This window comes from Pezoporus flaviventris, unplaced genomic scaffold (assembly GCF_033815535.1).
Source record: "Pezoporus flaviventris isolate CSIRO_AGI_PZ_B2104156 unplaced genomic scaffold, CSIRO_AGI_Pfla_v1 ptg000029l, whole genome shotgun sequence".
NCBI lineage: Eukaryota > Metazoa > Chordata > Aves > Psittaciformes > Psittacidae > Pezoporus > Pezoporus flaviventris.
Window position 1 is genome coordinate 4,778,362 of NW_026892577.1, and position 16,335 is coordinate 4,794,696.

The 16,335-nt window shown below is 41.0% G+C and overlaps 1 protein-coding gene across 1 annotated transcript in view; it reads right to left on the minus strand.

The window, feature by feature from the left end:
* Nucleotides 1-334: 334 nt before the first annotated feature.
* Nucleotides 335-16,335, minus strand: part of TRUB1 (TruB pseudouridine synthase family member 1) — a 29,218-nt gene continuing 13,217 nt past the window's right edge. Inside the window, exons 4-8 of the mRNA XM_061458664.1 lie at nucleotides 9,196-9,277; nucleotides 5,455-5,527; nucleotides 4,076-4,215; nucleotides 2,905-2,961; nucleotides 335-882 (exon numbers count right to left, since the gene is read on the minus strand). Coding sequence (XP_061314648.1) covers nucleotides 668-882; nucleotides 2,905-2,961; nucleotides 4,076-4,215; nucleotides 5,455-5,527; nucleotides 9,196-9,277 — 567 coding nt within the window. The 3' untranslated portion in view covers nucleotides 335-667. The remainder of the gene's footprint in view (nucleotides 883-2,904; nucleotides 2,962-4,075; nucleotides 4,216-5,454; nucleotides 5,528-9,195; nucleotides 9,278-16,335) is intronic.

Below are 16,335 nucleotides of genomic sequence, written 5' to 3' on the forward strand. Positions count from 1 at the left end.
AAGATAACATACACCTGTAACAATGACCACGCTCTTCAGAACACCTGCTATCAAACAGTTATCTTCAGGGATTCTTTATACTTGATACCATTCACTGACAGTTGAGGCAACGTAAAATATTATCATCTAATGCAGTCTGGATAACATCTGACTGAAAGAACAATCTGCATAGGAAAAACTACAGTAAAATGGACAGATCCTGAAACAGATTTCAAGAAAGCAAATAGCTACACCACATTCTTGTACCTTCAGGCTCTCACAGTCTTGTCACCATGGTATTTCAGGATTTGATTACCAGCTGTAAAGAAAAAAAGATGATTTTTTGGGGAGCACATTTATCAAACCTTAATATTTATATTTTTACTGAGGAATTAGCAACAACGGGTATATTTCACCCTACAAGCTCTTTACAACTTTATGAAAATTTGACATCAGTGGCAGATCCATTTTACAGAGTGCAAGAAGGAAAATAAACAGATAAGGAAACAGCAAGAGCTGGGTATTTTCAATGCATGTTCTCAGCCCAGAAAATAAAAGAACCATTTTTCTTGCACTGCTGTTTGTCGCCCTTTCAGTACAGACTTGCAGATACACACAGGAGGCAAGACAATCCCAATCCAATCTTAGAATGTCTCAATCATTCAGTCTTTTTCCTTGACCTAACTTATCACTTATCCTCACAGCTCACAGCCGTTTCACCAGGATGCTCTGCCTTCAATTTTTTATGAGATGGCTCTCCTGGGAGAAGAGATGTGCAGTGCTCTAAGGATCGTGCAATTTCATCAATTGTCCATTTATCTTCATGAAGGGCATGCTCCTCCAGAGTAAATGGCCCATGTTTGGTTCGGGTCAGCTCTTGCATAGTGGCACAGGTAGAGAGTTCTACAGTAAAAGAGAAAAAAGGATTTAGAAGTTCATGGTTCAAGTTTAACTACCTGCAACTCAGTTAAAACATACTTTTACATGCAGCCTTCTAAGTTATTCTGCTTTGTTTGAGAAGGAAGTTCATGAAGATTTAGCTCTTCTTTACATCTTAAATTTGAGCCAAGAAATTACTTTGATTTCCACAGATCTCCGGTGTAGCAGAGTTCAAAATCTGACAGAAAGTTGTCAAAAGGTTTTCCAGATTTAAGTCAGAATGAAAAGAGATGAAATAATTATGTAAGCAGAACATTCTGTATTCACAAATGACTTGGAAGACCATGTACTCTCTTTCCACAGCCTTTGAGTCTTTAGCACTTCCTGCCTTCAAGAAGGATTTTTGACGTTTTCATCCTGTGTTGCCTACCAGGGTAACATAAACTAAGATAAGGAAAAATAAAATATATAAACAAATGCTCTGCTATGCGAAATAAATACCAGGAGGACACAATTACATAATGAGGAGCTACAAAACGTAAGAGCAACCAGAGTTGACCTGCAAGGGCATAGGTACACTAAAACATTCTCTCCCATCCTTCCTGATGCAGGTCTATGAGAAAATGAACATGAGCTGGCAGTGTGAGCTCCCAGCCCAGAAAGCCAACTGTATCCTGGGCTGCATCAAAAGGAGTGTGACCAGCAGGTTGAAGGAGGTGATCCTGCCCCTCTACTCTGCTCTCCTGAGACCTCACCTGGAGTATTGTGTGCAGTTCTGGTGTCCTCAACATAAAAAGGACATGGAACTGTTGGAACAAGTTCCAGAGGAGGGCCAAGAGGATGATCAGGGGACTGGAGCACCTCCCGTGTGAAGACAGGCTGAGGAAGTTGGGGCTGTTCAGCCTGGAGAAGAGAAGGCTGCGTGGAGACCTCAGAGCAGCCTTCCAGTCTCTGAAGGGGGGCTATAGGGATGCTGGGGAGGGACTCTTCATTAGGGACTGTAGTGACAGGACAAGGGGTAATGGGTTAAAACTTAAACAGGGGAAGTTTAGATTGGATATAAGGAGGAAATTCTTTCCTGTGAGGGTGGTGAGGCACTGGAATGGGTTGTCCAATGAAGTTGTGAATGCTCCATCCCTGGCAGTGTTCAAGACCAGGTTGGACGAAGCCTTGGGCGACATGGTTTAGTGTTAGGTGTCCCTGCCAATGGCAGGGGGGTTGGAACTGGATGATCTTAAGGTCCTTTCCAACCCTAACTGTTCTATGATTCTATGATTCTGTAAGATTTATATTGCTTTTTAAATGTTTGAAAAGAAACCAGCCGAGAACAGACTTTATCTTGGTTTGTCATTAAAAAACTGAACATAAGCCAGTTATGCTCAGAAAGCAATAAGAGAATCTTTGACTTGCCTAAGCACAAACAACAACATTGAAATTCAAAAGGTTATCCCACATCACTTGCATTCTGATCTGCAAATGTATCGTTAAAAAAAAAAATCCCTGAAATGGATTATCTGTTCTCCATCATGCAGTTTGATAGATATAGAGCACAAGACAAATAATCCTGTGGGAAAGCAAAACCCTTCACAGTCCAGGTAAAGGAGAAAGAAAACACTAGAAAAATCACCCCAAATGCAGAGTCTTTCCAGCAGATAGGGTTTATTATGTGCATGGTAATGTTCTGTGCAATCTGTTTTCAAAATGTGATGAATAATGTTTAAAAAGACAGTATCTTTCTTGTTCTCATCCTTAATCTGAGTTAGTTTTAACATATGGAGGAGGAAAAGAAAAGATCTCCACCCTGCCTTGTATTATCTTGCTCAGTGCTATTGCATGCTCCATTTTTATCTCACAGCCCCCAATGTCCTCTGGCAATTATTTAGCTTTCATTCCCAAGGAAAATACCTGTGTATATAAAAACAAGTGCTAGAACTACAATTCTGCAAAATAACACACAGGTCTAGTTACTGGAGATAGACAAAATGCTTTCATAAACAGACACATTCATTTCTTAAATGTTCCCTTCATGGGGTTTTTCATGCCTACCTTTGCCAATGTCACTGACCAGGCTCCTGACATAAAAGCCACCGCCACACTCAACATCTGGAATGTTAACAGTGACCTGGTAAATTGCCAGTGCAATGTGAAATCTACTTTACATAGAAACCATGCCCCCACATAAATGTAAAAATGCACTAAGCAAACAACCCAGTGATAAAATATTTATAGGATGCAACATCAATTATTCATCCTGTAACATATGTGTGGGTGAGATTGCTAAGCTAGACAGGAGGGAAAGCAAATACAATGGCAACTGAACTACCTCACTAGAAATTAAGTACTTGCCGTGGTATGTTAACAAACGCTTCACTTTTATTTATTTTAAAGGGTTCTGAAGGTTGTTTCATATTTCGAATGGTGAAATCAAGTTATTTCAAGCACAGACTAAACTATCAGTTCTTTTAAGATACTGCACACAGGCAGCTCCAATAAAATTTTAAATTCACCTTTAACTTTCCCTGCTCTCTCAGCCTTTTCCTTCTCCCTGTCAGAGATCAGCTGCTAGTCACCCAACCATAAAGTGAGGGCTGAAGTAACATAGCACTGAGTGCTGTCACTCATACCTGCTCATCATATAACATCTGGTCCATCTAAGGATGAACCAGGCAGGTGATAAGTGCAAGACATTATCTTGACCTTACAGCAGCATCAAACATTTACAACAGTCTTTTCGGTTTATTTATTAATGTGCTTCTTAATGTACTACCCAAGTTTCTTCATGTATGACAGAAGGAAGGATAAGATCCTGCCTCTTCAACCAAGAAAGAGGCCTGGCAGTAACTGATACTGGTCATTGCTGTGCCCTGGGAGAGATGCCAGCAGGTCTGGGCATCTATGTGAAAGAACGGGCAAACTGAAGTAAGCAGACCTGAGAAAGAAGGAATGAGCTGGAGGTTGCAAAATCATGTACAGATGCAAATAATCCCTGACCAGCCTCTCAGAGTTTTCCTCACAGAAAGATTACGTATAATCAGCTTAACTTAAACCCAAAATACGATGCTTTTGCTGGAGAGTGAAGGGCTCTGCACATGGGCTCACACCAAATTAAATAGCTGAGCAAAATGAAACCCATTTCATTCTTTCAGTCCCTTTCTGAGTGTAAATAAACACTAACAAGTTGGGGGCATCACTTTATGTCATAATCTCTGGCCTTTACCCAGTGTGAACAGTGGTGGGTGGAACTGTTGGAGAGACAGGCTGTACACTCTTACTGGCCGAGCAGGCTTTGCTTCGACTGCTTCTCCTCTCTTCATTAGCGTTGATAGCCTTTCTCCATCCTTCTTCAAAGCAGAATAGCTGATCAGATAGAGCATGAAAATGTATGTCATATGGTTGTAATAGAACAAGCTTCCCATTCTCCAGATCCTGTTAATATTCTACTACAGTAGCGCACATTTTACCCCTCTAATCCTCTCCAAGTGCTCACAAAAAAAAAAAAAAACTAGTAAATGCTTCTGAAATCTCCTGGACACAGAATCATCCCATTTACAGTACCTACAAAAACTGTAAAACAAGAGACAGTCCTGCATTTACCTCTTGCTGTACAGAGTTAGAAATGCTTCATCACTCAACTTCTAGTTTATGAAAACAAAGAGTATCTAGAAGGGGTACAACTCTTGCAACCGTCTTTAACATGCTGTCTATCAGAAGTCTGCAGGGTGTACTCTGTTTCAGTGTTTATGTTGAGCTGAGCACAAGGAGCTGCTTAGACAACTCCTATAATTCTGCCTTGCACCTTGCTTGTTTCACAACAGGGTCTTCACAGCAGCAGCTTCCAAGTTATGTAGCCTTGCTTTAAGGTGCTTAGGGGATCACTATAGAACAACAAAAACAAAATTCACTGATTACATGAAACTTTATCCCAAGCTCCAACTTTGGTCTTGACAGAAAGATGACCGTAAAAAAAAAAAAAATATCACAAAGATCTTGCTCAAATTAGTGGAGGATAATGAAGCAGAACACCTACTGAATTACAGACCTTTCAGGGCTCACACTGGAACCACAGTAACTGACCCATTGCAAATGCAAAGGAAAGCATGTTAGTTTAAATCACCATAAAAGCCATCTGTCACAAGCTAAGCGCTTGCACACTGCCAGCTACTATGGCTCACCTGACTAGAAGAAATTTGCTAAGCTACTGAAGCTCAGTCACTAATCACTCATTCAGAAAACTAATTCAAAGTCATTTAAGGCACTTCCACACAGATGCATGCCCTTACCTACAACTAGCATTTAGCACTTGGAGCTTTGCTTTCTAACTGGAAGACACAATAGAAGCCACCAAGCCCTGCAAAGCTGTTTAAGACTTTGTTACTTTACAGTTACCCAAAAAAGCCATAAGCTCCAGGTCACCATTTGTGCTCAATGTTCAAATGGGCATGACCTGTAGCTGCAAACTTCAAATCTCCTAAAACTGCCCTGCCTCTATCCTCCTGCCAAAATGTGTCTTTTTATTGCTAAGAGAACTGACTTGTGTTGGCAAGTCCCAACAGCTGAACACAACTGCCAAGTCTGTCTTAATATTGTGGAACTTACAGTGGAGGAACCTGCATTATGTCCCCTGTGAACTTCTGTAGCACATTTTCAAGATCTCCTTTTGTTACCTGGTCTGTAGAAAGAAGACAGTAAGTATGTTAGCACTGATTATTCATATGGCGTTATCAGCATCAGTCATGTTCTGCAAACAGTTACAAAGAAGAGTTCATCTCATCTGAATTTAGACTGGGTGAAAAACACCAAAGAAAAGAGCTAAAAAACAGAATGTAGGTAGGAGTGTGAATTATCACAAAGAGTAGAACAAATTGTCCAAGGTGATTAAGACAGCCTGGACACATTCAGAAGGGCATAAATCCCACTATACACCATTTTCTTTCGCAATTTCTCTCTCGGGCCTGCAAATTCATTTTTCTTGGGACCTATGCAAAAAATACAAAATCTGCCCAATTCTGATTTTCATTAAAGGACCGAAAAGAATAAATAGCTCATCTAACCTTGGCAACTTCTCTTTACAAGTACCTAATTGCAGTGAAAAATATAAAGGATTATTATAGAACAAAAGCATAGTTAAGAAAAAGACTGCACTGGAACAACACACCAAATTTCTGTATCAAACAACTAACCTGCAACTGCACACCACGGTATTGTTATATATTAAGTAAGGCAATTTTACTGAAGAAATCCTGCAAAAGAAAATATCTGCTTTAGGCAATCTACTCTCTTTTAAGAGTACACATATACATCTGTCCCACTTTTATTAGGTTATAACCTATGTAGGTGATTGCATTGGTCCTTTGAAATGCTATTCAATAGATATGATGTTCATACCTAATTTGTTTACAGAGTACAAATGTAAGATCTGTAATCATAACGCAATTCTGTGGATTTCTACTCTCTAGGACTTGACTAGTCCTGTTAGTCACAAGTTAAATTCAAATAGTGTCACCTTACTAAGCCAAGAGCATCCTGGAACAAAAACCAACCAAATTTATCGAGTCTTCATTGTTTGGGAAAAGACCTTTACTTGCAAACCTTATAAAACAGACGTACTTCATGCTGTAAGTAAAAAAGAAGAGGTTTCTTTCCACAACAGCACTGGGAGATGGCAATGTGGTACCTCACTTTTGCAAAGCACACTTTGCAGTGTCAGGAGCAGATGCTGTGCCTAAGCTTCAGCTGCTGACTCAAGAAGTGTCATTAACAGCAAGGTTGTAGGCACAAAAATCAGTTGTGGATGCTGGGAGATACCAATGCACATCAGAATATGAGGTAGGAACAACAAAATCAGTTCTATAGCAAGCCTGGATCTTCTGAAGAGCTTACATGGTTATTTCAATCTTCCGATTGTATTATTCTAGTTTAGCAACACATCACAATAAAACTACATGGTAAAAAGTTAGCATGACCCAGCTCTATGCTGGTGATCCCATCAGCCTCCTTGTGAGCCCCAGGTTGCTTCAGGCTAGGATTTAGTATTTAAGATCTAAGCATAAGTGTCACTTGGAGTTCTCTTTCAGTTTTCACCCCATGAACTGCATTTGTGGCTAGGGCATTTTACAAGGTATCTCGTTCAGTTCCTGCTCTGATCTCATATTTCCGCGCTTGAGGGGTTACATCAAGCCTCTGAGGTAATCACTCATGCTATAGGCAAGCTCTATCTCAGGAAAAAAAACAAAGCACCATGTAAGGAATGATGGATTAAGCCATTAACAAACAAAGTGGTGTAGTGTGTTACCAAAATAAATATTTACAGATGAGTTTGCTAAGATCTAGAGAAAATCGTATTTGTGTTCTGCAATACACTGTGGCGCAAACTGGCCAGTATTACATTCTGAAAACCTAAAAACATGTGCTTTTCTCTTTATTTTTTATCATGCACTGCCTTTCTGTTAATGGCCTGTATTGGATTCTTGCCCTCTCCTAGAATAACACACAAGCTGGTGGAGCTTTCATCCAGCTCTCAGTCATAAAGAATGCTCCATTAGTCTTGTCACAGTTTCACTATGTCTAAACTGTATATCCATCCCAGGCATCAGTTTGGACTCATGAGCCAGCAGCTAAGTATTCACACACACCAGACCCATCCTTGTTGGATGGGGAGAATTGGAAAAAAGGTAAAACACGTGGGTTGAGATAAGAACAGTTTAGTAACTGATATAAAGTTAGATATGATAACAATACATGCAAGTCAAGAGAAAGAGAGGAATAACATCCAAGACAGACAAGTGATGCACAATAAAATTGCTCAAGAGAAGGACTTCTTACACAGGATGTAGTGACAGAACAAGGGGGAATGGCTTTAAACTGACAGAGAGGAGATTTAGATTAGACATCAGGAAGAAGTTCTTCCCTGTGAGGGTGATGAGACACCGGCACAGGGTGCCCAGAGAAGCTGTGGGTGCCCCATCCCTGGCAGTGTTCAAGGCCAGGTTGGACAGGCTTGGAGCAACCTGCTCTAGTGGAAGGTGGCTCTGCCCGTGGCCAGGGGTTGCAACTGGATGAGCTTTAAAGAGCTTTCCAAACCAAACCACTCTGTGTTTCTGTTAGGGAATGTAGCAATGTGCTTCTGTGCACATCTGCTAGGGAATGTAAATACGGCAGTGCCGGAAGCATCCAGGATTGGGCCTTAGTGCAGAGAAAAGGACTAAAACAGCTTGCAAGATACATAAAACTTTTCTTGAATTACTCCAGTGGATCACAAAAAGAAAGTGCCTGCAGAAAGTTGCCTGCTATATTAACTATAAGACAGAGTCACATTTTAGTCCTCAAAGTGTCCCTAGATAGCAGTTTAGAAAGAAATCTGTTGTTTATTACAGCTAGTCGCAATGCAAGGATGTACTGAAGAGAGCTCCTCGGGTTTAACCCCTCCTGAACTTCCCCTCTCACTTGCCTCGTGCAAAAAGACAAACTGCGTAAGAAAAGGGTTTGGGTGTGAGAGGTGGAATCCAGGCCACCTTTTCAATCATGCTATTAATAAAAAGGCTAATTTACTTCCTGTACCTATTACCAGCTACCACAAACAATGTGGGACCTGGAGAGTTGCTAAGCAACCAGTTACTTTTTTTCCCTTTTTTCCCCAGGTTGTGAAGGAATTAACAGTAAATACATTTGGTGGGTCCCTGGTTAGTTCTGTGTTGTCTCTAAGATGCCTTGAGTATTGTGGAATTGTCCACACCAACAAAGCCACAGTCAGGATTAGCTCTGAAGCCTTAAACTCTTGCACTGTGCTTTGCTGGTCAGAAAAGTTCATCTCTTGAAGTTGCTAGGACACAGACTGCAAGCAAGAGGAAGATTTGGTAAGTGTACATATACAGAGAGTAGTTTATGCCATCCTCATTTTACCTTGAGCAGTCTTGTAGATAAAGGGGCATCCTAGAGGGAAGATCTAAGTACTTTATTCCCCCACTGGCCTTGAATGGCATTACTAAAAAAGCACTCACGGACTACACACTGAAAAAGGAAAATTTTACTGGACACAGCATGCCATTTGTCAGCCTGTCACAGATTTCAAATGACACAGTCCTGCCCAATTCTATTTTCTCCCTCCTAATCTAATGCCTGGTTTGTTTCTTTCCAGAAGAAATGAACACTTGCACTGGACATAATTGCATGAAGCTGCTCTGAATTATATGAGCATTGAAGTTGAAGAGGAAATAATCTTAGTGTGATTTCACATTTAAACTTAATTCACAGAGTGCCAAACACCTCTTCCGCTTTTCTATGCTAGAGACCATTTATGTCTTCAAATCACACCAAGTATACAGATAAATTTTTGCTTACCATAAGGTTTTTCTTCAGTTACTTTTCCTGTAGCATCTAATGTATCAGTAGCTTTGCCCAGTAGTCCAATGGCAGTGTACTTCTGGGAAGGAAAAAGAGAGGAAAAAGAAGGTTGGAGAGTCAGGTCTTCAAGGTTCTTTTTTCTTTTTTTAATAAAGACTGCAACTACTAAGTACTTCAGTCAAGAGAGGAAGAATGCTGTCTAAATAGTCAATCCAGTGCCTTTGAGTAAGCAAAAGTAAAGATGAAAAGACATGGAACTAAACAAAAAGTAAATCCTGCATTATATGTGCCTATGATTTCAGTTTCAGAAACCCCTAGAAGAAGCAACATGGAATCTAATTTTTACTATAAATACATCACTACCATAAAGGAAATAATAGGGTGGGAAAATCAAAGCCTCAGTGGGGTGTGATATACCACTGTTGAAGCAAAGCACAGAGTACCTTTCATGCTATTTTCTATTCCTTCACAATTTAAACAGAAGAAAGACACAAAGACCTTCACTTGTGAAAGCAAAACACCTCTGTCCAAGGAAAAGTATTACAACAGTCCTGCCATGAAATGCAGCAATGTGCAATAGCCTAAAGGTAGAGTTTTGAACATCTGGCATCCAGTAAGGACCTTGCTGACCAGCACCAGGAGTGCAATGCCACTGAGTGACATCTCTGCTCATGACGGGATCTCTGAATATTTCTGTTTCAGGGTTTTTCTCTAAAGAATTCTTCAGCGTGTTTGTGTTTGCAGCTTGCAAGAATTAACCTGTTCCCATGCCAGTAGCTCTTGTCCTTACTGCATTTCACCTCATGTCCTTCTTTTCCACATTTTCACCCTAAGTACTGCCAGGCTGTATGCATATGGCAGAATCTGCCAAAGCTGACAGAAGGCTTCCCATGAACTAACTGCCCTATGTCTTTTCACAAGGCTGCCAACACGCGAAGACTCACTTTGTAATATGAATTTGGATCAAGTTCGGATACTTTCAGGTATTAAAATCTGTGGTTTGACCCACTGTCTATGCCATTCCATTACATTTGCATCAACCCTATGTTAAGTCCACGGGCTGTGAAAGTAAAGCATTTACAGAGCCTGGGAGAGAAAATTCAAGGTGTTCCACATGCCTAGTTCCCAGTAAGATTTCAGTGAACCTGCTCCTAACTAAGCTAATACAAATTTGAACCAAGTTGTAAAAGGATGCATCTTTTAGAACTTGGTTCACTAAATTCTACTGAACACATCCAAACATACATAAGCAGTAACATTTTACTCTTCAGTGCAATGCATCCTTTTTCATGTACTTGCGAAGTACAAACAAGCTCAAGTAATACTACTCTAGGCATAAAAATCACACACACAAAGTTGGACTATTAAGACATGCCTTGATTTTGTTCCATGTGACAACCTGCCACTTCAATGTATTTCTTCAAGCAACTGCCACTAAATGGAAGCAGCAGGAATAGTCAGACTAAAGGCAATCTGACTTTTGATATAAAAATAAATGTATTATTTCCTTGTGTGCTGGTTTTGGCTGGGGTAGAGTTCATTTTCTCCATAGTAGCTGGTATGGGGCTGTGCTTTGGATTTGTGCTAAAACAGTGTTGATAACACAGAGGCATTTTCATGCTGAGCAGCACTTACACAGAGTCAAGGCCTTTCCTTGCTCCTCACTCCACCAGCAAGCAGGCTGGTGGTGCACAAGGTGCGGGGAGGAGACACAGCCAGGACAGCTGATCCCAACTGACCCAAGGGATATCCCACATGCTCCACACGTGACACTGGGGGAAGAAAGAAAAGAGCGACGTTGGGAATGATGGTGTTTGTCTTCCCAAGTAACCATTCCATGTGATGGACCCCTGCTGTCCTGGAGATGACTGAACACCTGCCTGCCCATGGGAAGTGGTGACTGAATTCCTTGTTTTGCTTTACCTATTAACTGTCTTTATCCCAACCCATGAGTTTTACCTTTTTTTGCAAGTCTCTCCCCTATCTCACTTGTGAGTGAATAGCTGTGTGGTGTTTTGCTGCCTTCAGGGTTAAACCATACAACTGCATGAAGGCTACTTTTCCCTCCCACACTGCAGATGTCTGACTCCCCTGGTAACTCTGCAAAATTAGGCGGTTTAAAAGTAAAATCCTTGAAGTTTACATCCTTTTGGAAGGTGCAGAAAAGAAGTAGTGAAAGGCAGAACAGATGAAGGCTGCTCTGCAACAAATATTTAAATAAATGTTCAAGTACATTATTATCTGCTTTAGGACCATAAAATTGCCTGCTTTCCAAGACATTTAATGATCTAGTTGTTAATATTCAACAGCATAGCTAGAAACACTATTCAGCAACTATTCTAGAGGTTAACAAAGCCATGTGAGATCTTTATAATTCTGGCATGATGAATCATTTTAGCAGTTCAGTAAAACTCTAAATCTGAAAGTTTGAAACCTCACACACCATCTTCAGATGTTTCCAAATGATACTACTTCAGTTTGTAGGACTTTCTTCCTCTTAATGCTGGCTTTGGCTATCTTACTTCAGACTGGCTTTTACAATAACATGTGCTATTTAACCTACCAGCAACAGAGAGATAATATCATCTGTTTATATGTAAATATAAACTGTATGAACAATGTAAACCAAATCTAAACACTTGACTTCCCCTTTGATTCCTGCAAAAAAAGGCAAAAAGCCATTCAATCTGTAAAAAAAAAGTTCCTTAAAATTAGTCACAAATCCCCATTCCTTAAAGGAGCCATTAAAGAGTCACAAAAGTCTCAAGCCAGCAATGCAATAATCCACAAAGAAGGCTATAACAGGTCAGGAAATTAAGAACTACAGCTGGTTTATGATCAGTATCTGGACTGCCCTTGGTTATCTACAATTATATATCATAATTCTTACTAGTCACTTAACAGGGTTTATTTCCCCTTTGGTAGCGTGCAGGACCTGGAGCTTGTAGAAGATAAAATGTGTGTCAAAATTGAGCATTGTCTCTTTAGACTCTAACTCACACTGCCCTCAGAAGTACCCAATAGATTCTGAGTCATTTAATAAGTCTTTGGTGACCTTTTCCCACCTACGTTGGCGAACATTTATTTCTTCCAGTTTTATAAAATACATCTAGGGGCATTCCTCCTGTGCTCTTAAATTACAAATCACTGCAGGAACACAGACAGCAACTGCTCACAACCACGCTGCCTTCAACCCACTCAACCTGAAACAGAAAAGGCAAGGTAGGAGCTGTTGCAGGCAGTGGAAAAGCAAGTGCAGACTATGATAGGAAATGTCCCTGTATCGGTGGCTTATCAGAGAAAACTGCCAATCAATAGCTCCTACGCCCTGCTCACTACTTACCTCAAGAGACTGGGACCCAAACAATTTAAAGATGAAAAGCAGCACCTCAGCTTCCTTACAGGATTCCACAAAGTGCAAGTGTAGTGTATTAAGAGCTACGATCAAGCATTCCCAGTCACAACTTGCAAGCACAGCAGCATCATATATTATTTCCTTCTAATTCTAATGGTGGGCTGAATGGTCCCAAAACAAAGCCTCAACTGCACAACAGTACGACAACCCTGAGGGCATACAGACCTTCTCAAAACTATCCTGCATTAGGGAATGGGAATTAGGGAATCCAAGGCCAGGTTGGACAGAGGCTTGGCTGGTATGGTTTAGTGGGAGGTGTCCCTGCCCATGGCAGGGGGGTTGGAACTAGATGATCTTAAGGTCCTTTCCAACCCTAACTATTCCATGATTTTGTAATGGCTATATCTCTCATTTTCTTGACATTACAGCAACTGAAATAAAAGGCAGCAAAGTGATTCAAAATCTTAAGAAACTCTTTCATTCACACTAGTGATGAGACAGCCTTAAGACGACACTTTACAGTGACAAACCAATGCACTCTGTCAGTGATAATGCGAAAACTCTGTCACACAAACTGGGGGATGTGATGGATGCAAACCTTCAACAAGACCAGAAAGACAGTGAAGTGCTTTGGCAGTCATGTATTTGCTGCCATACCCATGACTAGAAAGAAATATGCCATGAGAGCCAGGACTGGAGAAAAACAGGCTTACAGGAAGCCATAAGAAACAAATTACAAACCAACCCTCTAATAAATCTGAAACCTTGGAAAGAGGAATTTTGTTTTAGAGTCACAATCACAGGACACAGACAAAATTCTCACAAATAATAAACCATATGATGTTTAAAATAATGTTGTAGTAACAGAAGAGCTATCATTTGGCTTTTTTATTTCACATCCAATTTCAGATAAATTGTTATACTAACGCAGAAAGGGAAAGCATATCCATAAAAAGAGGTGAGACCTTATCAGTACACATTTTTAACTGTGAATGGAGGAAGAGGAGGAGAAGGAAGAAGAATCCTCTCTCAGTACAGGGGCTGTATAGCCAGCATAGCTATTAACTGCACAACCCACCAGGGGGGCTACTGGAGGTTGAAGCCCCTGGGCTGACTGCCAGGCATGTCTGCCCCACTTATCAGTGCAAATGCCAGACAGACCATGGAATGGAGCCTCTCAGTTTTAACTGTTAATATATCAAAGCTTTCTTTGGAAAGAAGCCAGAGACTTGAAATCTGAAATTGTAACATGTTTTAAAAGCTTTTTCAAACATGGAGAAGCAACACTTTGGAAGAGCTAGACAGAAACACAAGCAATTATGAAACAAGGTCACTGGTAGCTGTCAGGAAGATTTTAAGATGGCTCCCACTGCAAGAATTTACCAGGCAAGCTCCCTGGAAGAGGCAGCTCAGAACAGTTCATCCAAGGATGACCCATTTTCTAATCACAGCAGCAACTGAACACAGAGTGTTTGCCGATGACACCAAAATGTGTGCTTCAGCTGATACACTGGAGGAAAGGGATGCCATGCAGAAGGACCTTGACACGCTTGAGAGGTGGGCTGATGCCAACTTCATGAAGTTTAACCATGCCAAGTGCAAGGTCCTACACCTGGGTTGGAGCAATCCCAGGCACAGCTACAAGTTGGGCAGAGAAGAGATTCAGAGCAGCCCTGTGGAGAAGGACTTGGGGGTGCTGGCTGACGAGAAAATGCACATGAGCTGGCTTCAGTGTGAGCTCCCAGCCCAGAAAGCCAACCGTACCCTGGGCTGCATCAAAAGGAGCGTGACCAGCAGGTCGAAGGAGGTGATCCTGCCCCTCTACTCTGCTCTTGTGAGACCTCACCTGGAGTATTGTGTGCAGTTCTGGTGTCCTCAACATAAAAAGGACAAGGAGCTGTTGCAACAAGGCCAGAGGAGGGCCACGAGGATGATCAGGGGACTGGAGCACCTCCTGTATGAAGACAGGCTGAGAAAGTTGGGGCTGTTCAGCCTGGAGAAGAGAAGGCTGCGTGGAGACCTCATAGCAGCCTTCCAGTATCTGAAGGGGGCCTATAAGGATGCTGAAGAGGGACTCTTCATTAGGGGCTGTAGTGATAAGACAAGGGAGAATGGGTTTAAACTTAAACAGGGAATGTTCAGGTGAGATATAAGGAAGAAGTTCTTTATGTGAGGGTGGTGAGGCATTTGAACAGGTTGCCCAAAGAGGTGGTGAATGCTTCATCCCTGGCAGTGTTCAAGGACAAGTTCACAGAGCCTTGGGTGACATGGTTTAGTGTGAGGCGTCCCTGCCCATGGAAGGGGGATTGGAACTAAATGATCTTAAGATCCTTTCCAACAAAAACCATTCTATGATTTCTAAAGCACAACTAAGGTGCTCTGGATTTAATGTTTACATAATTTACATTTGCTGTTTGTATAACCTTAGCAGCTACCAGTGGTTTCCAGTATGCCAATCATCTACCAAATCAGAAGTACATGAGGTAGACAAATAAGATGGGAAAAAACAACCCTGAGGGTTGCCATAGTTTCAATTGTTTTCCAAAACAAAGCACTCTCACTAAGCAGATTCCAATATACTAAAAGCACAGAGCCCTAATCTCTTAAAAGCAGGTTTCACAGAGGCAAAACAAAGACTGCAGGATGAGGGAGGAGTTCCACATTTTTTTATACAGCTAAGTCAAAATTATCAAAGACCAGCCGTGTCCTCTTCATAGACACAAACATTACAACTTCTTTTCTCCACCATTCATTTTTTTTCTCCTCAAAGAAAAAGCTGACTTTGTGCTAAGTCTGCATTAAATTTTATTTACTGCTGGATGCTGTAATTGTACTGTCACTGCTGAAGAACTATCTGATCTTTACTCTGGGACTAACACGATTTTTTGACCTCTTATGTCAGCTTATTTTAAAAGTTCAAACTACGGGGTGACCAGATTTTCAATGGGAAGGACTAGATCCACCTGTAATAGGGGAATCCATAGAAGATACTTCACCCGGAGTTCAAAGAAGCCATAAAAGTGTAGTTGAAAGCTGTAGCAAGTTTAAATTTTGATGTTAGAGGAAGGGCAGGAAATGGGATGAGAGGGGAAACAATCCCAACAGTAACAGGAACACTAGGTCACCAGATATAGCACCATGGCCACACATCACTTGCACAATAGAAGCTTGCAACATTCAGGAGGGATGTAGGTTAATGTGCAAAAGTGGCTGCTTGTGACCCCCAGTCTCTTTATGCAAACCTTTCTGACACTTGCTGCCTGTGAAAACCTCTCCCACTCACCAAAGTATCTCTAGTTGGTCTTTACATTTCAGCTTTAATACCTGTTTCCTCATTATGTCTTCTAGCACCTACACCACGGATTATACAAAATAAATAAGGATGACCTTCAGCTTCTACCTGAAACAGAGCTTTAAGGAAATTCATAATTCTCTGCCCAGAGACTTAAGACAGTCCTTCCAGAGGGCTAAGACTTTACAGGTACATACAAATCTACAGATAAAATTGAATGCAGAAAGGCATTTGGGTGAATTCAAAGACACTGCTAAGGCCAAGACGCAATAAAAAGGCAATGCTAAGAAGCATCACTAAATTACTAAAGGAACACAAACAGAAATAGTGGTGAATGGCTAGTTTAAAGCTGCTGACTTCTTTCCTGTTTTCCTGTGATTTTTACTGAGAAAGAGAAAAAAAGCCTAAAAAAGCCTTGCCATGTTGCAGTCTTGATATTTTCTTTAAAGAATGCAAGCAAGAACTATACATGTAGCACAGACATACATAC